Source organism: Callorhinchus milii, unplaced genomic scaffold (assembly GCF_018977255.1).
Source record: "Callorhinchus milii isolate IMCB2004 unplaced genomic scaffold, IMCB_Cmil_1.0 Scaffold2, whole genome shotgun sequence".
Lineage (NCBI taxonomy): Eukaryota > Metazoa > Chordata > Chondrichthyes > Chimaeriformes > Callorhinchidae > Callorhinchus > Callorhinchus milii.
The window spans coordinates 98,058,169-98,085,861 of NW_024704743.1; the positions used below are offsets into that span (position 1 = coordinate 98,058,169).

Sequence of the window (27,693 nt, forward strand, 5' to 3'; positions counted from 1 at the left end):
AAATTAAGTATAAAAATTTGAATTAACTTGTTTGAATGAGGTGTTTTTCTTGCTGTTTGAATAAATGGTGCCCCACTGTATATATTTTTCTTCCGAGTACTGTAGGTTCTCACTTTAGCTGCCCACCCCCATTACAAGGTTCTCTGATTTGTGATTGTGTTGTGTAACATGCTCCTGGGGAAGATCTGTGCTGCCAATACAGCTAACCCAAATCTCCTTGTGCTTAAGATCAGTCTACTTGATGAACCAGGCAGACACATTTCTTTTCATTCCTACTAATGTTTCTGTTGATCTGTCCATATAAAGTACAGACTTGGTTGCTCATATGTGCCTACCACAAAGTCCTTGAGTGTATTGGTTAGAGCACCTGCCTCACAAGTGAGAGGACCTAAGTTTGATTCCCATTCAGGATGAAACCTTAGGCAAGTTTCCTTACTCTACCAGCCTGTTTACTGAGCAGCAACTAGGAACCTGGTTGTTAGTTTAGATAGATAGTTTTTCCGGAGATAATAATCCCTCAAAAACAACTCAATTGGTCACTCAATCCACAACTGTTTGTGGGACACTGCTGTGTGCAATTGACCTGCTGTGTTTCACCCACAAAATATAGTCAATTCATTTTACACTTTAGTATATTTACTCCCTGGCACCTTCTGACCTCACTCCCCAATCCACTACCTGGCGCCTCCTCTCGACTGGCACCGGCCTCCTGCTAGTCCCTTGTACCCTCCGTCCCACCATCGGAGGTCGTACTTTCAGGCATCACGCCAGAAAACTCTGGAATACTCTCCCTCAATCCCTCTGCCTTGCCCTCTCTCCCCTTTTTCAAGTCCCACCTGAAAACCTTCCTTTTTGACCATGCTTATGGTCGCCTCCTTGACTTGGAGTCAGCTCTGCCACTGTTAAGTGCTCTTGAGATGATAACCTGCTTGGAGGCGCTATCTAAGTGCAAGTTGTCGTTATTCTGTGAAGCACTTTGAGATGTCTCGCTGATGTAATAAAGTGCAATATCAAATGCAAGGATTATTATCATAGGCCTTTGGGGGGATACGTGCCCTGGTTCAGTACCATTTCATGAATATAATGGTTGAAAGTAAAGAAGTAGAGATTTCTGTGTTTTAGGAATGAACTGAAAGGATTTTGTACAAACTTATTTTGCTTGGATTAATACACATTTATAAAAAATTATCCAATATGAAGAGTAAGTGCAAATTCAGTCTTATGTACACCAAAACTTTCTTGGCCAAATATAAACTTGTGACCTAAAGTGTCTTAATATCCTCATTCCAACTTTAGTTTTGATGTTTTGAAGAGCTATAGTATAATGCTTTTGTGGATGGCATGTATTTTAAGCAGGTTTAATAATTAAGGACACCTAAGACTTCTTTCAGACAAATGAGTATCAATTGATACTAATTTATTAATCTTTTCCCATAAATGTTAATTCCAGGAGTCATAAGTTCCAATGCTTGATCATTAACAATGACTATGTACAACATACCTAATACATTGATCTGTATTGCCTCAAACCACTCGTATTTTGATACTCTAACGGGCAACACCAGAAGCTAATATAGGAACTTCACCATTACACAGAGATATGCAAAGGCTTAAATTACACAGGCTTACCATGAGGCACTAGCAGACATCTTAAAATGCATGTGCTAACAATCCTGTACATGCTAAGAACAATGAATGAGGATGCAATAATAAGGCGATGTGATTCATCATGAATTTTTGGCTGTGCTACGTATGTAGACTCTGCCCCAAACCAAACGGACCACTGTAATACATCCAATGTCTGCTACTATTTGTATAATGAGCTCTGGATATCTAAGTGATCAATATTGACCACTGGACCAAATATCAACTGAATTATATTCCAATAATAGTTTAACACATTGAGATACATACATAATGTGCATTAGGGATCTGCCTTCTAGTACAAATCCTAAAATGTATTGAAAATGACTGACATTGTATAATTTATTGGATCTCTTACTGTACATATGCACCTTAACTAGATAGGAAGGGACCAGAAAGAAACCCATCATTCATACATTAAAGGTAGTCTTTCCTCATTTGCAAAATATTTCCACTTTGAGCAGCATATGTGTGAATTGTATGTGTTAATTGACGTTATAGCAGCCTGTCCTTTGCTTCCAGCTTGAATTCATTCCTAGGGAGAACCCAATGCAGAATGAACTGTGGTATGAGAATGGTACCTTTAAACATACTGCCAGCTGCACTGACATTGGGTTTTTAAAACCATTTAATAGGATTGATGCACTTGCTGATCAGCTGTTGGGAAAGAAGACCTTTACAGTATTGTTGTACAAAGTGTTGCCCAGTTCACGTGCATCCTCTTCCCGCACTGCAGCCATGATCTCCAATATTTGACTGTTAAAGAGTGAAGATTAAAAGAATTAATTTCACTACATGTCTTGGGTTTAGCCACAAATGTTCTGCATGAAGCATTATCACCTTCCTCTAGTGCACTTTATACAGAGAACATGGTATCTACTACAAATGTTGGTGGGGCTGTTGCTGCTGAAGGTCAGTGTATTTTGCTTAGATATGGTGCACACAACAGCAGTGGCAGCTTTTGAGAAAATGTTGCATTACGTAACAGAATTGTAACTCCTTTGCAATGAGAGGAAGAGATCCTTGCTTCAGTAGCTGTTTCCCTATCCAAGTGCTTGGCGTTTCAATTCTCCATTGTATCCAGAGATGGTCTTATGATTTATAGGGGTAACCCACATGTATCTTGAAGCATTTCAATCAATTCATCAATAAAGCAGCAGATCCCTCAGGTCAGAGTGGGGCTAAACAAGAGTCCCCAAGCTTAGTACACTGAATTGAGGTGCTTATAGAAAATGTCAGACCAGACGCAAGTAGACTTGCAGTGGTGGGCTTGAAAACACTCTTAAGACATTTTGCTCATTTCTAAATTAAAATACTTGAGTACATTTGACTGAAAGTCGTTGATTTGTACTTATTTTAACCAACAGAGGGGAATGAGTTTGTCTCCATAAAATTAAAAGCACCATTAAAAATAGATGCATCACCTTGAGATCGATCCTGTAAACTGATATTTTCCTATACTGCCTGATCTGTAGTCAGGCCAAACTAGAGACAGCAGGAAGCTGGTGATGTCGTTTTCAAAGTCAAGTTAGTCCAAAAGATGCCATGGAGATTTACTGCATAATGCCCTTTATACAATACAAATTTACAATTATATAGCACCTTTTACGTCAGGTGGATGTCCCAAGGTGCTTAACAGCACCGAAACTGGAGGTGGGAGGGAAAAAGTGAATGAAAGTGCAATCAAAGAGATGGGTCCTGAGACGGATCTTAAAGTTTTTACAGTGGGGAGTGAGAAGCGTTTTGCAGGCATTCTTGCTTGTCAAAACTGCCTCTGCTGAAAAAAGTGGCAAGATTAATATGACCGTAGAATGATGAATTTTATTTGTGTGTAAGTTTAAACTTGGGAGTGAGTCAGCAAAAAATCTTTAAAAAAAAATAAAACTCTTCACTTTTAAGCTAGATCAGCACAGTCGATTTAACAAAATGAGGGATATTTTCACTGAACGTAAACCATCGTTCTCGTTGACTACAAATCAATAATAGGGTACGAAAATAATAGGAACCATATTTCAATATGAAGACTGGCTGTAATGAGTTTTATGACAAGTTTTGTATAAGAAAAACAAAATGAAAACATGCACTGTGAACAATAGCAGGGAAATGGGGCTTTGCTGTAACTTGTAAAAATGTTTTGTTAAAACTTGTGTAATATGATTGAAATGTATGAATTGCCCAGATTGCTTTTTAGGGCTCTTTGTGTAAAACTTGTAGTGTTTAACTTGATGTTAAAATATCACCATAATTGATATTTGTGTGAAATTAATATTGCAAAATTCACATTACAGTATAACTGCTGCTGCATTTCAACCACAAAATACACAGTCAATCCACTTTACAGTATAACCTGTGAAGCACTTTGAGATGTTTGTCATGATAAGGCCCTATGTCAAATGTAAGGATTGTAAATGGGCACTAGGAGAAAACACTTTTTTCCTCTCCTGATCAGTTGGCATTTGAACTCAGGCAAAAATATTGTTAGAAGATGATCTAATGTTTTAAAATGAAAGAAAGGAAAGTAATAACTTGGATGTGCAGACATATCTTGTCAAAACCAGGAAAGATGATCTGAGTAGGCACCAAAGTATCTATGAACCAAGATTACCTTCAGAAAAAGTCTTAATGTTTTAGAATAACTTGTAGAATAGACTGTCACTGAATCTGGCTTGATTTGAAGCAATAAAAAAGGGAACAGATCATTTCCTAATTCAGCAGCCGTGGAGGAACTGGAGCTTTTATTAGGGGAGGGGAGTAAAACCTGGCCAAATTGAGCACTAAATTAGGATGTGAAATGAAAGAATGGACTGAATACCTTTCTCTCAAAGCTGTTCTTTATTAATTTAGTATCTCAATTAAGTTTCCTAATGAAATTATATGAGGACAGTCCCAGCAAAAATCTCAAGGGCTAATTATGTCAGAGATGCACTAAAATCTCAGCCAGCCAGACCAATTGGGGGGTGGGAGCTGGAGTTTCTGGTTGATATTATATCAGAAATATACTATTTCTGATGATTACTATATTCAGCAATTACAATACTGATATCAGTAATTTTCCATGCCAAAAATGCCAGGAATTGTTTGACCCAAAGATAGCGAATAAGCAATTCAAACAATCAAAGTTAATAGTCCTAATCACTGAATGACAGCAAGGACTGTGAGGCGGGGGTGATCATTAGGAGAGTGACCAGCAGGAGTCTACACAGAACACAGATTTTTTTTATTATTTAATTCTGTTTCAGGCTCAGTCCAGCTATGTACAAATTCTGGATACATGGAGTCTGGTAAGTCACTATATTGTGCTCAGAAAAATTACTTACATAATATGGCATGGCTCATTCCTGTCCTTCAGGCAGTATTCCTTTTCCCATTTCTTTTTGGTAGGAAAGGTTGTTTTCACAAACTTTGCTCCCGCGTGAGTGTTTTTTACTCCACACCATGGTGCATCTGATGAAAGAAATACAGTAATTGTATGACTGGATTCTAATTTACACAGCTGAAACCAGACAGCCATCTAGTCACAGAATCATACAGCACAGAAGGAGGCCATTCAGCCCATCGTGTCTGTACCGGCTCTTTGAAAAGAGCTATCCAAATCAATTCCACTCTCATGCTTTCTCCCCATAGCCCTGCAAACTTCTTGTCCCCAAATAATTATCTACTTCCCTCTTAAAAGTTGTTATTGAATCGGCTTCCACCACCCCTTCAGGCAATGCCTGATGTTAAAGTCTTACGTATTCTCATCTCGACTGTGATAAAACACTTGATATTATGTTAACCGCCTGGAATTTCTTGAAAAATCGGCAGAAGTATTAGCAGTCTCCATGATCTCTGGGAAATGGTGGTCCTGAATCAACTCCAGATTGATTTAATTTAAATCTTCCTCTGACAAAGTTAGAGAAGTTTTTTTCACTAATTCCAGTAAAAACTTGGTTGAGACTGGCCAAACTCATTTTACATAGTACCATTGCAGCCAGCAAACAAACCAGACTTCAACCATCAGAAAGAAGTCTTTAAGTACAGTAGGATAACATTGCAGTTGGGTCACCATAAAACAAATGACTGGAATCTGAATTTTAGCCACCCTGCTGTATAGGATAACCTGATTCATAACTGGAATGAATCCTTGATATGAACATCTTTCTCAAAGTTACCTGTTGCAGAATATACTGGATTGACTACTTTTTGGGCAAACTCGGCAGCCAGTTGCACACAGCAATGCCCCCAAAACAGCCATGGAGTAAGTGACAATTGTATTTGGGGGATTTGTTGGCCAGGTCACCAGGGGAAACTCCCTTCTATTTTTGAATAGTCCCATGGGATCTTTAACATCCATCTGAACAGATAAATGTGACCTTGGTTTAACTTTTCATCCAAAGGTCGACATATCCGACGATGTAACAACCCCCCCCCCCAACCCCCAGCACTGCTTTGGGGCGTCTGCTTAGACTATGTGATAACAAGTCTTGATATGGGGCTTGATCCCACAACCTCCTGACTCAGGAGCGAGAAGCGAAATAATTCTTCCTCCAATTAAACTTGCCTTAGAGGCGAACTCAGCACTTCAGTTATATCTTTTTTTAAACAAAGGATTTCAAAACAATGTTCTAAAGCAACATTTAAACAGAATCATAAAAAAAACTGATATACATTACACTACATTCCAATATCAATATTGCTGTTGATAAAAACTTACCAGTTTCTATCATCAGCCTTTCGCTTGGGATGGATTTCATGGCTTCAAGATTGGATTCAGTTTTTAAGGAGCTGAAAGAACAGAGTTTGCATTCAACACAACTGGCACAGAAGTGTATTCCCTTTTCATTTAGAACCTCCTGTAGCTAATAAGGAAACTCTGAGCTAGGGACAACAGCTCCTGGAAGGTGTTCCATGAAGTTCAGATTTGTAAATATATCCAGTGTGCTTGTTAGCTACCTGATCAGTATGCAGAGAGGTAAGCAGTTGTTACCGAAGCTCCACATTTTCACATAAAGGAGCTATGACTAATTCACCAAGAAGCTCGCAAGTTAAACACTCAAATGACCAACTAGTGACTATCCTCGGAGAATAGGGGAAAGTATAAAGTGAACTGACTATATTTTGTGGGCGAAACCCAGCAGCCAATTGCACACAGCAGTATCCCACAAACAGTCTTGGATTGAGTAACCAATTTTTTTTAAAAGGAATTATTACCCCCGGAAAAGCGATCCACCAATCGACTTAACGACTGAGATCCTACTTACTGCTAGGTAAACAGAGGCGTGTGGAGTAAGGAAACTTGCCTAAGATTTCGACCTGCCGGGATTCAAACCCAGGACTCTCGCTTGCGAGGTGAGTGCTCTAACCATTGAGCTGCAGGGATCCACTCCAAAATGTTGATATGCTTGACAATTCAGCAGCAAGTTGCATTCATACATACAAATAATTACACTGTAATTGTAACAGCAATGGCTTTTAATCCAGTTTCTTGTTACTGTTCTTTTTGAACAATGATTTCCCTTATTGAATGACTCAGTTAAAAACGAGAGCACCCGCAATACCAGAGCAAACAGGAGAGCCCTGTTAGCGAGAGGCTGCTGCACACAATCAATCAGCAGATTAGATCTAAATTAAATAACATATAGGAGAATAGAAACCAATATGGGATAAATCAGCAATAGGACGTGGTGAGCTTCAGAAAGCACAAAATTACAGAAGTTTCAATTTCATCTACTGGGTGAAATGCATGACACATTACAGACATTGAAGTCTAAGATACTGAGTGTTACTAATGTTAGTTTTGCTACTGGCAATCAATCAATTTTATTCTAATAAATGACCTTGCGTTGGATAAAGGGGCTCATCATATTGTTGAAATGCCTCAAAATGTAGCCATTGTATTTGTATGCAAACAACAATGCGTGCAGGGCAAACTGCCCTGAAGTGGGTAACATTTGCCCAGATTGGAAACCTACAAGCTTGAGCTCACGTCGCAACATTCTTAGCGCAGCTCAGTATAGTCAAACCCAATTATAACACACTTCATTAGAATGCAGTTCACTGAAATTGCAAATGTAGTGTAGAACCAATTCACTGTGAATGTCCAGCTCCCACATTAAAAAATGTCCAGCTTTCAGGTCATTAGGTAACCAACATTACCAGTGCAGTGAATGTAGAAGCACTGAGCAGCTATTGTGGACTCCAGCTAACACCTTATAATGAGACTCCGCTGTGGTACTCAAGCTGTCCATTGCCCCAACCAATTTGGCTATAAAATGCTTTTCAATTTCAGAGTTCCAAAGAGTGATACAACATGGAAACAAGCTATTCGGCTCAAACCAGTCTATGCTTGTGTTTATACTCCACAGGAGTTCCCAACCCTAAACCCTTCTATTCTCTTTGTGAGTTCCACGTTCTCCCCACATTCTCCATGAAGAAATTCCTCCTAAACTCTCTACTGGATCACCAACTAGCGATCTTATATGTATGCCCTCTGGTTTTGGACTCACCAAGTGGAAGCAGCCTATAGCCATCAATCTTCTCAAATCCTTTCATAATCCTTTCACACCTAAGATCCCGTCAACCATCTCAACTCTAGAGAGAAAAGCGATCTGTCCAATCTTTCTTTACAGCTGTAACTACTTATCCCTAGTAATATCATTGTAAAACCCAAGAACGATCAGATTTGAAAGTTTGTTTTTAAAAGGACTCAGACTCCATGCTCCTTATTAACATGCAAACCAAAGCTGCAGCCTGTGCAGTGAAACCCACCAGCCGTTGATGCCAATGTAGAGGCCCATTTCCACAAGAGCAGCTGCTTCTTCTTTTGTACCATCGAAAGAATGTACCTAGAGAAAATTAGAACACCTAGATTTTATAAAAGCAATCATTAACTAAGTCTATTTTAAAATACAATAAATATTGTCTGCTGACTTCTACAAGGCAGTAGACTGTAATTTAAAAATTAGTGTTAAAAATAAGTTCATGAATACTTGCTAGTCCACTTTCTGCAAACTCCTTTAAGAAGTGACAATGCTGCTTACTGCTAGGAACTACGGTTTTATCAAACAAAGAGTCATGTGGAATCTTTGCCCCTTGTTAGGCAAACTGGCTTGAAGCAGGCACCTGATTCAGATTAGCACCCAAAGGGCACTGTCAAACAGCATAGAGATATAGCCTGGCATTCAATGGGCACTCCAACATTCGAGGTTAGAGATCAGCTTCAGAAAGATATTCATTGCGGACTCCCACCTCATAGCTAAAGCAGAGACAGACAACTTAACTCATCAACTTCCTTGCATTTTGCATTTGATTGGACAAATAAATAGAATTATACTACAGTTACTTACCACTCCTCCAACACATCTGTCCATATTTCTCCTCATTATATCTACAAAAATAGCAGTTCAAACTGTTCAGAACGATTTAGGGCAAATTATATCTACAGTGTATTTTGCTTAACTAGAAACATTTACAATAGAAGATTGTACTGGTCATTTATAAAATGTTTTTTAAACATAGTATAATTTAAATCAATACCAAAACCATATTACCTAAATAGAGCTTCAAAACAAGGTAAAATATATAGGTATAACTGTTGCAAAAGGTAACAAAGAGAAGCAAAGACTGAAGTGTCATATGGGAGTCATTTGACAATAACTGAAATGAGTAGTAGATGATTAAGTATGGAAAATAAACAGAATTAAATCACTCCAAGTAGCTTAGACCACATGGGATCACAAAAAATCAAAGAAGCCATTGGTGAGTCTGGTTAATATTTTTGCGCTCTACCCAAAACTCAAGGATAGTAAACTTATCAAGTTTTAAAAAGTCATGAACTCAGGAATTATAGATCATTAGCATAATATCTGTAGTGGGAAAACATTCAAGAGATTTTAACTGGTTAAGTACACTCTAATAACGAGAGGCCTTGGCTCTTACCAATTCTTGCCTAATAACTCCCTGAATCAGTCAAGCAGTCTATGGACAGCATGCATTACATTCCAGACAGACAAATCTCCCTGTGTAGATGACATACATATGTGGAACTCAGTCTGATTTGGACACTCTTAAGCATTGTGATGGGTTTTCACATCTCAAACACCTGACTTGACAAAAAATATGTACATCACTAACTGCCCGAACCACACAATCTCCTGAAGAGCATGAGGAAAAAGCAGTAACCCTCCAAGAAAGCTGAGTTCTCTCCAACCCTTAAAGGCAAAAGTTAAACTTCAAGAAACGAATACAATCTTATAGCACACAATGTCCAACCAATTCCACTCCACAGATAACTCATCCATTGTCCGAGCAGCACATGAACCATCTCATTCCAACTCGCTCATTTACCTCAGTTCTTATTCTCATAATCATAAATCCTATTCCTAAAGTAGGTTTATCATCATATTCTTTGTAAATGGAGTTAATTGACGTAAAATTAACCGCTTTTGTTGGGTGATGATTTTACATTTCCAGAACTCTAGAATTATTTTTTCTAATCCTTAATGTCAGTTGAAGTGTGTTAATGCTGACATTCTCTATTCTCCAATCACAGTGTAAGTTAATAACCTGCTCAGATTGATATTCATGTCTCTCTTCAGCAAAGCTTGAAAGTGTCTCCACTGAATCTTTTCTCAAAGATAATAAATTTGAGTTCCGAGTCACTTTTTCGAGCCACTTTTCCGATCCGGAGATCCAAGAGCCAGAATCCTCCCCATCCTTCTGAACCCTTTCCAACATTACAATATTGTTTGCATGCAACATGCCCTACATCGCACATAATGTTCTAAGTGTAGTCTTAGCAATGAACTCACCAGGATTGGCTCATGCTGGTTTCACAAGCAGCACCTACCCACTGAGACCTTATCTATGACCATCGTCAACGTGTGAGCTTGAAACAGGCTATTTGATCCTAGAAGGCATCAGTCATTTCCATCCTCATCAAGGGCCCCAAATTCCTCAATATCTTAACCTTAAAACCGTTCCCTTCAAATTCAAGATTTTACAGTATTTTGGAAAATTCTAAAATTAAGTCTTATTTTGAATGTCAGCTTTCTGCAGTTCTTGAACATTCAAATTTAACCCTGCTTTTAAGAATTTTCCCAAATTCCTTCACAATCATGAATTTTAATACAATTGTCTTAAGGCTATGATAATGAGAAGTTTTGTGCCTGAGCTATCCACAGCTGTAGGCTTTTCTGCAAGGAGTCATCAGACAATAAAGCGGGAGGCCAGGAGTCCTGGGGCATCAAGATCCAGATGTAAGCCACCCTTACCCCAGCTTAGATCATTTACATCTGGACAAACCTGGAGCCTTCTGGTTTGTACGGATCGCTGATTCATCCCAGATTTGTTATATAATCCTACAGAATGTCTTTGATCCAGAATTGGGGGAAGAGTGAAGGGAGGGAACCTGGGGTTCATTGGAGCGGGAGCTTGACTGAGTCACTGCTGAATTTAACTGGGGTCTGCTAGAAACTATCTTAGTATTCTATATCTGTATAATAACCCTCTTCCTCCATTTAAAAAAATACCTAAAAATTCTGGATGTGAATTTCTGCAGTGTAGAAACATAGGCAATTTAGTGTCTTCTGCCAAGTCAAACTGCTTTTCAAAGTATCTGAAAAACAAAAATATTTTCATCAGACATTAAACATTCAAAGATAGAAGTTAATCAAAGTTTCATATAAAAGGCAAAATACTGCAGATGCTGGAAATCTGAAATAAAAACAGAAGTCACTGGGAACAGCCAGCAGGTCAGGCAGCATCTATGGAGAGAGGAAAGTGATGAAAGATCATTAATCTTCAATAATCTGAAATGTTAGCTCACTTTCCTCTCTCCATAGATGCTGCCTGACCTGCTGCGTGTTCCCAGCAACTTCAGTTTTTATTTAAGGTTTCAGCTAACTACTATGGGGTAATTTGGGAATCTACAGCTTGGTTTTGAGGTGAGATCTCAATAACAGCTTTGAAAAAACAGAGATTAGGTTTGGTACAAGGCACAGCACAGAAGCATGAAAAAAGACCTTTGTTGTGGCTGTAATAAATGTTTGTTTACTACTTTTTTATATTAAATCATTGTTTCAGTTGTGAAAACTACAATTTCAGCTGAGACTTCAGTATGTAATGAAGAATGTGCCTTTTGCCTAGTCTGGAAGTAAGTTACCAACCTCCACTAAGAATATAATTCTAAAGTAGATAAGACCAAGAAATTGCCAATTTATTTTTGTGCTGAACTAAGGCAGTGGAGGCAGATAATTCAAGAAGGAACTACAGCTATTTGGGGAAGAAATCGATTGAGAGTGATTAGAGACTGAGTGGTGGAAGATTATTATTTTTAACTTTAGGACTGCAAAGTTCTTTTCTGGTCCTTATATATTCATAAGTTTAAGTATCATAAGTATAAGTTCTATGTTTTGCAAAGGCAATTTGTTAAGAGGACTTTCTCCAAGTACAATTAGAAGTAAAAATGGCACAGAATTAATTGGTGACATTTACAAAGAAAGCAACGAACCATTAAGTAGCATAACGTTATGAAATGCACACATCACTGCATGTCAGATAACAACAACTTCCATTTATATAGCGCTCTTCATGTAGGATAGGTTGAGTAACAAAGAGTGAGGAGGAGTGGGGGCATTTTGGGATGGGGTGGCTTGCGTCAGGGGCAGCAGCCAAACGCGCACACCGAGACTGGGAGCAGAGAAATCAGCGAGGCATTGTCAGCACAGAGATATGGCGTCTGCGGGAGGCTAGAGGTGACAGTGCAGCTCAGCATTTCTCTTCATCTAAGATAGAGTGTTTAATACACAATCTGTGTGCTCAGCAGTAACATCAATCACTCAGAGTAGATGAATGAATTGCTATTAACTGCCTGCTCTGGTATCAAGAAGTGATTACTTCCAAACCCTGGCTCCTTTCCAATACGGGGGCGTGTAAAGACCAAGCGCTTGCTTAGTGGCAATGTGAATGTAAACCCTGGAGACTGAAGACTGTTTCACTACCTACACTATACGTAGTTTCATGGAAAGCGTAGGTTTAGCCTGAGAAACGTTCAGAAAGAAATTAAATTGCATTGAGCGTGTTGCCTGCGTCCATTCACATGCAGAAATTATCTGCTTGTGAATGGATTCCAGAAAGTTTATCCCAGCTGGGCATTTAAGCCAGTAAATACATCCACACAGAAGATCAAGGGCTCAAATTCAAAGGGCTTATGTAATAATACATCAAAAATGTCCTTGGTATAAACTTCAAATCGTTATCTAACTGTCTGGTTTAAGACAGTTCACTGACACAGCCAGCCAGAAGCAAAGCAAAAGATGGAGGGAAATAGGTACTTTATCTATTTAATTCTTGAAGGATGATCTAGAACAAGCAAATACAATATACACTACTTTTTCTATTGTTAAAATACTCCCTTGTTAAAATACTAACAATCTGCATTACACAACTGAAAAAAAATCATTTAAAATATTTCCAATGCTAATGCTTAAAACAGAATTAGAGAAGTGTACAGAACTAGGGGATATTAAATGCTGACCCTGTGATGAAATAGCAAGACGCGAGCACGTCAAATGTTCCTAAAGGGAACCTTCCATTGAAGCCAATTTATTACAATGCAGGCTTGGCGTTTGGGATCCCTATGATCCCAATCAATAATAGTAATAATAATTGTCGCAGTTGATACTGCGCTTTTCAAGTTGGTAGGACATCTCAAAGTGCTCATAAGAATTACTGTGTAGTGTAGTGACTGTGTATTTTGTAGGGAAATGCAGCAGCATTCTGCACACAACAATGTCCCATAAACTAGCATGAAGTGAATGTCCAATTTTACCAGGGTGATTGTTGGCAGAACACCATGAAAAACTCCCTTCTCTTTTTAATAGTGCCATGAGATCTACAACGTCCTCCAGAACAGGCAGACACTTCTTCGGTTTAATGTCTCATCTGAAGGACAACACCTCCAATAATGCAGCACACCTCCACTGGATTGTCTATTGTCAGCCTAGACAATACCAGTTCAAATACCAGAGATGAGTCAGAACCCACAACAATCTGACTCAGAGATGAGAGTGCTATAAACTGAGCCAGGCTAACACCTAATTTTATGTGGATACCTTGCCAGGAGAAATTCCCTTCTCTATTTGAATAGTGCAATGGAATTTAATGTGCATCTGAACAGGCAAATAGGGCCTTGTTTAACATTATATCAGAAGGACAGTTTCTCTGACAATGCAGCACCTCTCCAACGCTGCAGCTTGAACCAATCACCTTTGATTCAGAGGCGAAAGTGCTATCAGCTGAGCCAGGCTGAAACCTCATCAGCCTGAAACCTAACCCATGATTTAGTAGCGGGTTTGACTGGAATCGTACAACCAGCTGGGGCGCAATGAGCATTCTGACCAGTTCCCACACAAATAGAATCATCACGTCACCACAACAGCACTTGCTTTGCACATTCGCAAAGCGGGAAGAAACGTTGGTGATGAACCGAGGCTAAAGAGGGGCCTTTTTTAACATAGGAAACTAAAAAGGCCAAGGTCCAGGTCATTAGGTGATTGTCATTGTCACTTCGCTCATAGGCAGTAAAATAGGAAGCAATGTTAATGACAAATAATGAATCAGATATTAGCCATTTTAGCCAACCAACAAGCGAGAAACAAGTGGGTTAGCTGTGCACAAATTGGGGTCTGCGTTATAAGTAAATTCAAAAGATCACAAGATTGGTTTGGATGAAGATGTCGATGTTGTTAGTTACCCTATGTGAAGGAAAACTTCCTGTAGCTGATCTGAAATTACCGTTTACAACTCTAAACCTGTGTCCTCTTGTTCTTCTGTCTTGGTGCATCCTAAAATATTGATCTGGATTTACTTTTTCAATCCCATTTTAAAATTTCATAATTTCTATCCGTCGTCTTCTCTCAAGACTGGAGAGCCCTATATCTAATCACAGCTCCTAGTTCATTCCCCTAACACTGAGGATTATTCAGGCCCGGTAACCTCCTTATGTCACGGTAAACAGAAATGAACAGTATGTAGTACTCTAGGTTCAGTCTTACAGTGAAGAGCTGCACTGGACTTTGTAAGAGTGACTGCAAGTAACACAAAGCCAAGTATTTGGTCAAATTTTTTGGACCATTACACTCAGGTGCAAGAGAGCCATAAGTCAAAGAACCTTTTTCCCCAGTATCTGGTCCTACAATCCTCCACAATCAATAAGATGTTCTAAAATTATAAATGCTGTATGAAATCAATGATTATGATTATTATTATATTCTGGACAAGTCATAAACAAATGTTGGTTTGGACAAGGTACCTACAGAAGTTATCAATGAAACAATGAAACTGCAGGGATTTTTCCAATTGAACATTAAATAAATCCTTAAACTCACTCAGTTCCAGGTGTAAAACTTACAGATTTGCTTAGTTTTGCCACATATTGTGATGATGTAGTCATTAAGAGAGTGAACTAACCACTTCTAAGGAGTGACAATGAATAAGAAAATATGTCTTTCTAATGGATACCACTAAAGTGTTATCCATTAGTGAATGTGTTTTTAAATAAAACAGGAAAATAAATTATAACTAGGTCCACAGCACATCAGAGCTTCAACATTTTACAGTGACTGTGTGGATTTAATCCATCACTCCAGCTTTTTCAATCTCAGCCCTGCTACTGTGTGCAGATGTGTGTGTGTGTCTGTCTCGTCGTGGAGGTAATTGGGGAAAGGAATCTCGGGGCCAATGGCACCTGCTTCACAATGGAACCAGAGGGAAGGGGAAGGGAGGGGGGGAGCGAGGGTACAAGCAATCTGCAGGTTCCAATTGGACACAAGAGACCGGGGAGGACAAAAAGAAAATGCTACTTACTTCAGCTGCGTCTCTTTAGGGCAGAACTCCAATCTGTCAAAGTCTAAAGGAGAAAAATAAAACAAAGGAAAGAGTAAGTTAAGGGGGTAAATTCAGAACAAATCTGCGGAGACACTACTCAGTGAGTGAGTAGTAAACTTATGGAGCAGGCTCCCTAGAGAGGCGGTGGAAGCAGAAACTGTTGTTTATTTCAAGAACAAATTAGATAGATTTCTGCTTGAAAACAATATCTCGGGATGCAATATATAGTTTGGGAAATGACATGTCAAGCGACTACCAGGATGATGGAAGGCGAACTAAATCGACCTTGGTCTTCTTTCGCCTAGCAAATTCTTATGTTCTTATTTGTAAATGATTAGTAAATTAGAAATGTAAATGGTGTGTTTCTAAAGTTTAATTGGAGGTATAATCCATACTTCCATTCCATGGTGTACTTACTCATATTACCCCCACATTCAAAAAAGGTTGCAACTTCAACTGGCTGAATTTTTTAATACATGTTCAGCTGAGAAATAACTCTACAAGCCTCTATTTCTCAATGGAATGTTCCTCTCTACCTTATACTCTTACAGTTCCCAGTTCCATATGAAGAAATGGGTATTCCTGATCTACAAAGAGGAAAAATAAATATTGGACTACCCAGAGCAGCCAATTCACTTGTGCATCTGTGGAGATGAGAATAATGCCATCGTGATATCAAAAGTTTTAATGGCTGCCCAAAATGAGATGTCACCTTCAGCAATGTCATTTCATTTCAAAAGGCAGTATTGAAAATATTTGGGTGATGAATTCACTGAATGCTCAGAAGCGTCAGATAATCTTTTCTCTGATGAAGTTTCACTTTTGCAAGTGAGAGGAGATACCCTGTGTCAGAGAGTTATGAAAATTGACTAGATACACCAGGGCTAATTGTCCTTGAAAAGGGATCTCAGAAGGGAGTTTATAGAGGTATATAAGATGCTAAAAGGGACTGAGAGAAAATAAATCCATAGCAATATTTTCAGATATGCCAAGGCAGCAGGACAAGAGAGCATAGGTATAGTCACGTGAAGGGCACATGTAGGACAGACACCAGGAATTATTTCTTTACTCAGAGGATAATTAACAGCTGGAATGGGTTACCAGCAATAGTGATAGAAACCAGGATACTAGACTCATTTAAGAAACAGCTTGATCCAGTCATGATAGTGGTGTAGATATTGTGTAAGGATGAGATCAAATGGGCCAAAGGATCTCTTCACCTGTACATCTCGTTACATCTGTCACTTGCTTTGTATATGTACTGAAAACTGACATCTCAATCACTAAGGCATCAACTTTATCAAACAAAACTGATACAGAGTGATCACCAACAATACCTCCTCAGACAGCAGCACATTTGGGAGTAATTCGTCACTTTTTAAACTTACCCAAGCCAAACTCCCCAATGGCCACCACTTTCCCTTTATTCTTGGTGGCTAAGTCTTTCAGATCAGCCAAATACTGCTCAGCATCATTCTGCTCAAATTCTGCACAACGTGTAGGGTGACAACCGACTGTACTGTAGAAAGCATCTGTGTGGAACAGCGACATTGCACAGAAATGATCAACAAGTTTTATCTGAAGCCATGTATTCTGTGCAACTTAAAATCCTGACTTAGACAGAATAATGTATGGTACAGTTTCCTTCTTATATATTGAAAAAGCTCTGCATACACAGATTGTTGGTACTACAGTGTAGCAGCTTCCTAATCTCACACAAATGCATTCTATATGACTTCAAAAAGAAATCCTTCCAACACACTCTTTTTCACTCTGTATTGGTCAAGATCCTTTAATTCTCATTCCTTTCCACACACCCCTATAATATCCGTGAAGCACTTTCAGACGTTCATCCTATGAGAAGGTGCTATTAAAGGTGCTATTATCTTACATATCATTTCCACGATAAAACAGAATTCATTTTCCAGTTATTAAAATATGAAAGTGCCTTTGTTATTAAAACATGGGCAATGTCGGACTTTTAATAAATGTAGAAATTTAAATCATAGATCTAACCATTTTAGCAACCTAATTACCATCTTTAGATTGTTGCTATCTAGAAATAACTAGTAAAACTTGAATATTCTGGTTTACGGCTTTCATACAAGGGTAGTGATGCATGTCCAAGCTCATTCCATTCGAAACACAGGGAAGTTTCCATGACTAAGTGGCATACATATGTGGAACTCAGTATGGTTTGGATACTATTAAGCAAGGTGCTAGATTTTGATAAGTCAGTCACCTGGCTGACTAACAAAAAAAAACAGAGAAAGCGAATAATTAGCTACAGGCCCCATCTCGTCAAAAATAGGGCATGTGCAGGAGCTGAACAATTTAAATGGTGTTGTAGGATTAGAACTGAACTAAATGTCAACAGTGAACACTCATCTGCCACTGAATTCAAGTAAAGGCAAGTTTTCGTTTTATAATGAAATTCTTCCCCGCTGTGTACAGTAGAATCCTGTAAAAAGGTACACTTTTAGAATAGACCAGTTGGCTTCCCGCCCACTAAAAATGACCCATTTTTATCAGGTCAACGCTACAGGAAGCTTCCTGTGCACAGTAAGCAACCTCGTCAGCGACAACAATGACCCTCAAGTGAGTTGTTTAATAATACAGAGAGGAAGCCAGCTTTCTATACCCATATGCATTGCATTGACTTGATGATCTCGCCTCAGTAGAAGCCGAGTTAGAATCTTATGGACCTCAACTTTCCACCTAATAATGGGATTCGCTGTAATTGATTCACTTAAATAGTCTAAAACACCCACCTTCGAGTTTGTTGCTGCTATTGGATTTGGCTGTCAACCAATTAAAGCTAATGCTTTCCTGCAATGAAAATTTTCCTTGTGCCATAGAATCAGTCACTAACCTGCACTTTGTTCATCAGCTTCCTGCAATTTATTGTAGATTTAGGGAAGCTGTTTGAGCATTAAAAAGAATCAGCTTTTATCATTTTGAAATTTCAATCCCAAGTCCTCTTAAGACTTATTGCCTGAAGCACCACCTATACTTAGCTTCTCAGACCATTTGTCTTGAACTGTAAGATCATGCGGAATCGTGGAAATTTCTTAAATTCAATCTGAATTTGGAAGATGTTTTAAAAAAAATTATTTTAAAAACATCAGGTTTCCAAATTGACCCTGAACTTACGAATTTCCACATGTATGCGTGTTCTACAACTTTAAGGCAAATTTGTCTAACAAGTTAAGATTGGGTGGAATTTAGATCCTTTAGTATGCTGCTCCTGTCTTCTCACAAACGCTACATACCTAGAATGGTATCTCTTATTTCCAATGTTCAGTTAAATACATCATTCGTAAAGCCAAGAAGGTGAAATAATGTTATATACTTTTTCACCTCCCTTGCCCAAATTTTCTCCTCTTTTAACATCTTCCCTCTTTCCCTGCCACGACTAATCAACTAACTCAGCACACACCAGGGATTGAACCGGGGACCTTCCTCATCTGCTTAGGCCAGTAATTTACTGAATAGAGTAAATGAACCATCAAAATAGCTCACTATTATACACTTCACGATTTTCATAATAGCTTAAACTATTAGGCTAGCATTCCAGGATTTGTTTTTATGTTATTGCAATCTTTCAAGCAAGAAAAAAACATACAAAAATATCAATACTGAAGATCAGCATTTTTGATTCCTTTTAAGTCCTGTATCCTGAAACATTCAACTGAAGAATTGATGAAATCAACAGCAAAAATTGTAGAGACATTTGTGGACAGGTTAATGTAATCCTGTCTCACCTTCAGAAGAATTGTAGAACAGGTTTTGTAACTTACCATTTGTCTGTGCCAGTTTCAGTGCATCTTTACTATCCTGCAAACTGCCTCCTGTAATCATGAACTGAACAATAGTTTCTATCAATAGATGAGACCTTAGACTTTAGTTCAGGTTAAATATACAGCCACCTTTTTAATTCTATGAACTAATTCCTTCATGGTTTCATATATTTGTCTTGGTTAAAGATTTTTTTTAAGATGAGCAAGAATGCCCCTACGAAGTTTAGTAAACAGGAGTTTAAGTACTATAACTCAATTAGGAAATAAATGTATTTTCAATTAATCTTTCCTCTAATACTGTTACCAATGTATTAAATATAAATTGCATTATATAGTGCCTTTCATGCCAGGAGGACATCCCATGGTGATGGAATGTCGAGGGTTTGTACATAAACTGGGGATTGGATTCAGGAGAGGTGAGGGTGGGTGGAAATGGGACGGGGGGGGGGGCGGGGGAAAGATGACCCAAGGTGCAGTCAGAGGAAAGTCCTGAGACAGAACATGAGGCAAGGCAAAGGGTCTCCAGGATGGAGTCCCAGAGATTGGGGGCAGATAGGCTGATGCTGGACTGCCAATGGTGAGGTGGACAGGGCAGGAGACATGAATGAAGCCAATGCCTGCTGAGAGAAGGGAGTAAGCAGGTTGGTAAGGTTTAAGAAGATCGTAGAACTAGGGTAAGTCACGATGGTCGAGGAATTTAAAAGTGAAGACAAGGATCTTGAACTCAATCCTCTGGGAGCTGGGAAGCCAGGCGATGATGGGGGTGATAGGCTCACGGAGCCCAGTTTAGGAGAGGAAATAATTTGCAGAGTTCTGAATGGTCTGCAGCTTGTGAGTGAAGAAATGGGAAATCCAGTGAGCAGAGAGTGGCATTGTCAAGCCTGGATATGATAAAAACATAAAAGAGGGTCTCAGCGGCCCGGGAGACCTGAGGGGGGAGGTAGTGGCGCAGGAGAGCAATGTTGGATAGGCGGGGTAAAGCTGAACAGGTCACGGCACGGATGTGGGTATTAATGGATAGTTGAGAATCAAACAAGACATTGATGTTGCGCACTTGGTCCTCTGAGGTGGAATGTGCATACATGTAGCTTGATGCTGTCAGTGCCTGAGGTGATATTACATAATGGATCAGCCCTGGACACCTCTATGAGAACATACAACAATAAATGGAGCACACACACAGGGTGGGGGGGTAAACTTTTTGTAGATTGTCCAAGTGATCTTTTGAACTGCCACTGAAGTTCATATTTAAGCATTAAAGATGTAAAAGGCATGCATATTTTATCAAGTGCTGATCTATATCCAAAGTTTTCATGGTAACTAGAATACACGAGGACAGAACATCTGATACCCAACGAATATAATTTATGACCCATCTGCTGCAATCCTTCCTTGTCTTTATTAAGGGAATAGTTTGGCTCAGTTAATAGCACTTGTCTGTGGGTTGTGGGATGAAGCCTTGGGTCCTTGGCTCAGTCTAGACTGACATTCTAAGGCTCTATTGGAGTGAGCGTTACATTATTGATGGAATGTTAAACTAAAGCCCCGTTTACCTGCTCCTCGTGTCGACTTTAAAAATCTCACAACACTTTAATCATTCTTACATTTGATAGTGTCTTAATACATCATCGGAACATCTCAAAGGGCATCACAGGATTTTACTGTGAAGTGTAACGACTGTGTATTTCTAGGTGAATGTGGCAGCCAATTTGCGCACAGCAATGTCCTATAAACAACTGAACCGAGTGACCAATTTTTATTTGGAGAGATTGTTGGCCAGGATACAGTGAGAAACTTTGTTCTCTTTCAAAGTTGCCATGAGATCTCTAATATCCACCTGAACAGGCAGACAGGACCCAGTTTAATATCTCCTCCGAAAGATAGCACCTCTAACAATGCAGCACATCCTCAGCACTATATTATAGTGTCAGCCTAAACTGTGATTTCAAAGTCTTAACAAGGGGCTTGAACCCACAACCTTCTGACTCAGACTAGAGAACCATCAACTGAGCCAAGCTGACACTTTTTCAAAAAGAGAAGTGTTTGCCAACAAATGTCCACCTCATGTTCTTTTGTGGAATTTGCTGTAGGCAAAATGGACACCTACTAAAAAGTTACGACACTATGAGATGTTTATGGGCGATAAAAATCCAAGTTCCTTCTTTAGTAAAATTATAGAGTGAGGTCACTCATTTTGAGGGTCGACTTCATCACAGTTTTGATAATTATTCCAAAAGTCAATGACCTTCTACAAGATGTGGCTTAATTTTACTTATCACTGTTTATTATTGTTTAATCCCAACAGTAGAATTGTGCGACTCAGCAGCTGAGCACCAATCGGGGAGAGAGAAGTGGCAATGAAACAACATGACTTTGGGAAAACATTTCAGAAGTCGTTTTTGCCTCGCCATTTATTTTACCTTTTGAACTCCAGTTTTGAAAGCTCTCTGCATCACATCCGAAAAGTCATCTGTAAAAGCACACACATAGAGCGACTGAATTTCTGAACCTCTACAATCTAGGCAAGCAGGTGGGCACTTTGCCATTCACAGCTCTTCGTGATTAAATAATACATTCAATACAGGAGGCAATGTAGTTATTTCAAGTAACTCAAGCAAAGACTTCAAAGATTCCTCGACTTTTTGGAGGCCCCATTTGCAGGGCCCTTGACAAGCAGGAAGAATTGAGATTTTGGCTTTGTTTTTTTATAGGGGGAAGGGAATCATATCTCTAAACCAGCTTGTTTAAGCAACTCTTTACATTCCTGTCAACCATCATCTGCCTTTATTCCTTTGCACCTTCAAATGAAAATGTTTCCAGAAGTTGCTTCTCTTTCTCCCCCTCCCTCAATATTTCTTTTTTTACTTTCTTTTCCTTACTTTTTTGTTGGTAGCGAGAAGGCAGCCAGGAATAACACAGTAATTCAAGTAGTTCAAGATCCTGGTCCTCACCTACAAAGCACTCCATGGCCTCGCTCCACCCTATCTCTGCGACATCCCCTACCAACCCGCCCGCTCCCTCTGCTCAGCGAGCTCCGCCTGCTCCACGTCCTCCGACCCACCCACCCCCAACCTCTGGAATTCCATCCCCCAATTACTCCTCCTCGCCCCCTCCTCAGCCTCCTTCAAGTCCCGTCTCAAAACTCTCCTCTTCGACCATGCCATCGGTCACCCCCCTTCCCCTCCCCTCCTTTCTCCCCCCCCGACCCCAGCTCGGGTTTGAAATGCTGTACTCTGTCCAACGCCTTGGGACGTCCTCCCGACGTGAAAGGTGCTATACAAATGTAATCTTGTTGTTATAATACCAAGAAATCTTACAGACCATTAGTGAGATAAGAGTTTGCCCCAGTGGGAGATAAAGTGGGAGATTGAAACAAAAAGGAATACAGCAAAACAAAAAACATTGGAAAAAGCAATTGACAGAAGAGGGAACAAAAATAAAAATTCTAGGTTGGGACCAACTGGAAGCATTGCAAGACAACAAAAATACAAAGGAAACAGCACAAGAGTTTTGTTGCAGACTAAAAAGAATAGCAGAAACGTGTGATTGTAGACTTGACATCTTAACACCTGGAAAAGCTTGTGCATATAATCCAATTGATATGGTACAGCATCCCATTAAAAACACTTTAAAAGGCTTGTTTTTATCCAATCATTAACTTCAATTTTGTCAGAGTTTCTCCTCCATCTCCACCCACCAACACATTCAATTCTAAAGACGGAATATTTAAATAAGGTCATTGCCTCTGAAACTAACCAACCATAGGTAGCGATTGCTATTCATGTTATTATTTTTTAATTGAGGGCAAGCTACAAATGAACTTAAAATTCTCTGTATGTCTGTATTGCTTGCTAAAGGTAACTTCAGACAAGGAGGCAGGTTACTACCACCAGAGGTCTCTGTAAATACACCAGTTACAGCACAAAGCTAAAAGCCTAAATTGAATTCTGCTTAAACAGCTAAAAATTCTCATCCTTGTTGATAACAACTTATCTTTTTCCTCGCTCAATATCCAGCCCAATAAATGTGAATCACTTGCGAGATGATATCCTATGTGAAAGGTGCTATATAAATGAACATTGTTGTTGACAAGAGCAGTACTTCTGGGGGATACAGCAAAGTAAATCATTTTATCATAACCTGCTTTAATCCTTTTGACAAAACAATCAACCAGTTTTAGCATCCTAGTCAGCACTTTAAAAGCCTCATTAGAACATAACTCTGTTTATAATACGAGTCTCCTCCAACCCGCAGTTACCAGAAGTATGGTACACTTCTTAATGCACATTCCATTCCAGACACTGGAACATTTCCATGTGTAGGTGGCAGTCTGGTGTGATTTTCTTAAACATAGTACTGAATTTATGAATGTGTCAAGACACCTTAGTCAATGATAACCGTTAGAATGCGGTGTCTAATTTTATGCACCCAAAATAAAAAAAATTAGCCTTGAACATGCCAATATTAGTAATTATCTAACCTCACTCTAAATGCTTATCTGATCTCTGAAAGATTAGTTTACCATTTCAAAAAGTACAACAAATGTCAGGGTTCAATAGAATCTGACCAACATATTTCTAACATATCTGGATTTTATGTAACCACATTCTCCATTCATGAGTATAGGTAAATATAAACAGCAGCACCTCATAGTCGATAAAAATGCCTGGTTATCTTAATGCAAAGGATAAATTATCTGATTAATTACAAATCACAATTTACCTTGATGTTTTTGAGAACCACGGTAAATGCCACGAAACATGGGATCTGTTAGATTTATACCGATATCTGTTCAAATAAAAAGAAAGAAAAAGACATAAAGAATGTACTGAGGAACTAAAACTGAAAGAGGTCAATGAAAGAGGTCAAAGGGGGGAAAAGCTAAAAAAAATTTTAACTAAGCCATATAGAGCAAAAACACAGAATTAATTCCCAGTCTACACATAGGGGGGAAGACAACCAGAGGTCCTGCTCATAATTACTACCAGGTGACCCCAGTATTAATGGATTTATAAACATTCTGGATAAAACTGCTCCAACGTAAATGAAATAATGCAAAATACATAGAATCGTATTCACTCATGCATGCTAATTCAGAAAGAAAGAAGAGGTATAGGGCAGAGAACACAAAGAAGGGCTGTAATTTATAATGATGTATTATGTCAGTATTATGTGTACTTGAATATCATTAAATACTCAGAAAATAGAAGGATATCAAAAGCTGCAGCATCAGGATCCCCTGCCCACCCAAGTATGATGGAGAATAGCCAATAGTGAGTTGCTGGGAGTGACATTTCTGATCAGGAAGAGTGACACAGATTGCCACTTAACACAGATTACCACTTAACACTTGCCATTTAACACTTGAAACACTTCATTTCAATACTGGCACGTGTCAAGACATCTTTACACCACTGCAAGTTGCAGTCACACTGTTTCTTTCACAAACATCTCAAAACGCTTTAGAGATGGGGACGATGAGAGAGAGGAGACTGAAGCCCAAAAAACAAACCAAGAGACAAGCCTCCCAAATAAGCAACATTTGGCAGATATTTCTGAGGATATTGGTGCCGGGCTGCCCAATTCCAGTTGTTTCGTGCCAGGGATGTATATATGTATGTTCTAAGTGGCCTGGATGCTGCCCAGGGCGCTGTATAAATGTGAGTTGTTGTTGTTGTATTGTGTGTGGGGGAGGTTGGGGGGACAGAGGTCCTGATGTGTGTGTGTGTGGGTGTGGACCGGATGGCTTCTGTGCATGTATGTGTCTGTGATTGTATGTGTCTGTGATTGTATGTGTATGTGCCTCTCTGTGTGTATGTGTCTGTGATTGTATATGTCTCTGTGTGTGTGTGCCTGTATTTATGTGCGTGTATGTATGTGTATGCATGTGTATGTATGCATGTATGTGTGTATGTATGCATGTGTGTATGTGTAATTATGTGCGTGTGTGTGTGCATGTGTGTATGTGGGTGTGTGTGTATATGTGTGTGGGTGTATGGCTGTGTATGTGGGTGTATGTGGGTGTGTGGGTGTATGTGGGTGTGTGTGTATGTGGGTGTGTATGTGTATATACATATGTGCGTGTGTTTATGTGGGGATGTGGGTGTGTGTATATATGTGTGTGTGTGTGTATATGGGTGTGTGTGTATGTGCGTGTGTATATGTATATGTGTGTGTATGTGGGTGTGTCTGTGTATATACGTATGTGCATGTGTGTATATATGTATGTGTGTGTGTATGTGGGTATGTGTGTATGTGTGTGTATATATGTGTGTGTGTGTGTATATGTGTGTGCATGTATATGTGTGTGCATGTATATGTGTATGTGTGTGTGTACACGTGTGGTGTGTATGTAGGAGTGTGTGTGTATGTGGGTGTGTGTGTGTATGTGTGTGGGTGTATGTATGTGTGTGTGTATGTGGGTGTGTGTATGTATATACGTATGTGCGTGGGTGTATGTGGGTGTGTATATGTGTGTGTGTGTGTATGTGGGTGTGTATATGTGTGTGTGTTTGTATGTGTGTGTATATATGGGTGTATTTGTGTGTACATATGTGTGTGTGTATGTGTATGTGGGTGTGCATATGTGTGTGTTTGTATGTGTGTGTATATATGGGTGCGTTTGTGTGTATATATGTGTGTGTATGTGGGTGTGTCTATATGTGGGTGTATATGTGTATATACGTATGTGTGTGTGTGTATATACGTATGTGCGTGTGTGTATGTGGGTGTGTATATGTGTGTGTGTTTGTATGTGTGTGTATATATGGGTGTATTTGTGTGTACATATGTGTGTGTATGTGGGTGTGTGTGTATGTGTGTATATATGGGTGCGTTTGTGTGTATATATGTGTGTGTATGTGTATGTGAGTGTGTGTGTATGTGGGTGTATATATGTGTATATATGTATGTGTGTGTGGGTATATATGGGTGTGTGTGTGTGTATGTGGGTATATGTGGGTGTGTGTATATCTATGTGTGTGTGTGTGTTGTGTGTATGAGGGGTACAGGTCTCGGGGACCCCTCTCTCTCTCTCTCGAGCCGTGGCTCCGGCTCTCACTCTCACTCACCGATAAAGGTGAAGACTCCCATCCTCCGCACCGGGGCCAGAGCCGCCGCCATCCGCACTGACCCGGAAGCGGAGCCGCGGCCTGAGGTGACCCCGGGCGGCGGCGGCGCCAAGTTTTAATGTGGAGAGAACGGCGCCCAATCCATCCCCAGGCAGCAGCCAGGCCCCGCCCCCAGCCAGGCCCCGCCCCCAGCCAGGCCCCGCCCCAGCCAGGCCGCCCAGCCAGGCCCGCCCCCCAGCCAGGCGCCCGCCCCAGCCAGCCCCGCCCCCAGCCAGCCCCCCCCCCACCACCCCGCCCCCAGCCAGGCCCCGGCCAGGCCCCGCCCCAGCCAGGCCCCGCCCCCAGCCAGACCCACCCAGCCAGCCCCCCAGCCAGCCCCGCCCCCAGCCAGGCCCCGCCCCCAGCTCCGTCCCCAGCCCCGCCTTCCCCAGCCCCGCCCCCAGCCCGCCCCCCAGCCCCGACTTCCCCAGCCCCCCAGCCAGCCCGCGCCCCCCAGCCCCGCCCCCAGCCCAGCCGCCCCCCCACCACCCCCGCACAGCCGCCCCCCACCCCACCCCGCAGAGCCGCGCCCCCACCCCCCCCGCACAGCCACCCCCCACCACCCCCCGCACAGCCGCTCCCCCACCCCCCCCCGCACAGCCGCCCCCACCCCCCCCGCACAGCCGCCCCCCACCCCCCCCGCACAGCCGCCCCCCCGCACAGCCGCCCCCCCACCCCCCCCGCACAGCCGCCCCCCACCACCCCCGCACAGCCGCCCCCCCACCCCCCCGCACAGCCGCCCCCCCACCACCCCCGCACAGCCGCCCCCCCACCCCCCCGCACAGCCGCCCCCCACCCCCCCCGCACAGCCGCCCCCCCCCACCCCCCCTGCACAGCCGTGATAATACCACCAGTGATAATAGAGCCTACAACACGCCTGAGTCATTTCAAAGCGCTTCACAGGCTTTTACTGTGCATTTGTGGGCAAACGCGGTGGAGGGTTTCCGCACAGTAATGTCCTACAACCAGCCATGAAGTGAAACCAATTTTATCTGATATATTGTGAGAAACTATAAATTTCATAAAAACGTAGGAACAGGAGTAGAGCCTTCAACCCTTGAGCCTGTTCTGCCATTCTATACTGCGCCATGACTGATCTGTACCTCAAGTCCAATTACCCGTCCTGCCCCATATCCTTTAATATCCTGACCTAACAAATCGCTATCCACCTCAGCCTTGAAGATGTGAATGGATCCAGCATCCACAGCCTTTTGGGGGAGAGAGTTCCAGAGTTCACCTTTGGAACATTTCCCCAACGTATGGGCAGATCTGTG

The 27,693-nt window shown here is 40.8% G+C and overlaps 1 protein-coding gene across 1 annotated transcript; it reads right to left on the reverse strand.

The window, feature by feature from the left end:
• Positions 1-1,385: 1,385 nt before the first annotated feature.
• On the reverse strand, positions 1,386-26,558 carry tatdn1 (TatD DNase domain containing 1). Its single transcript, XM_007900915.2, has 12 exons — positions 26,381-26,558; positions 24,033-24,098; positions 21,731-21,780; positions 19,311-19,374; positions 16,899-17,042; positions 15,490-15,532; positions 11,154-11,239; positions 8,970-9,010; positions 8,392-8,468; positions 6,338-6,408; positions 4,962-5,088; positions 1,386-2,400 (listed from the first exon to the last, which is right to left on the reverse strand). Exons 1-12 carry the CDS (start codon positions 26,430-26,432, stop codon positions 2,298-2,300), a joined length of 924 nt encoding a protein of 307 aa, XP_007899106.1. The 5' UTR covers positions 26,433-26,558; the 3' UTR covers positions 1,386-2,297.
• Between the last annotated feature and the right edge of the window lie 1,135 nt (positions 26,559-27,693).

Coding starts and splice junctions, on each gene's coding strand:
- tatdn1 (XM_007900915.2), bottom strand. CDS start 26,432: ATGGCGGCGGCTCTGGCCCCGGTGCGGAGGATGGGAGTCTTCACCTTT. Junction 17,043..19,310: donor GAAACTGGCACAGACAAATG/GTAAGTTACAAA, acceptor TGTTCCACACAG/ATGCTTTCTACAGTACAGTC. Junction 6,409..8,391: donor TACATTGGCATCAACGGCTG/GTGGGTTTCACT, acceptor CTGTTCTTTCAG/CTCCTTAAAAACTGAATCCA.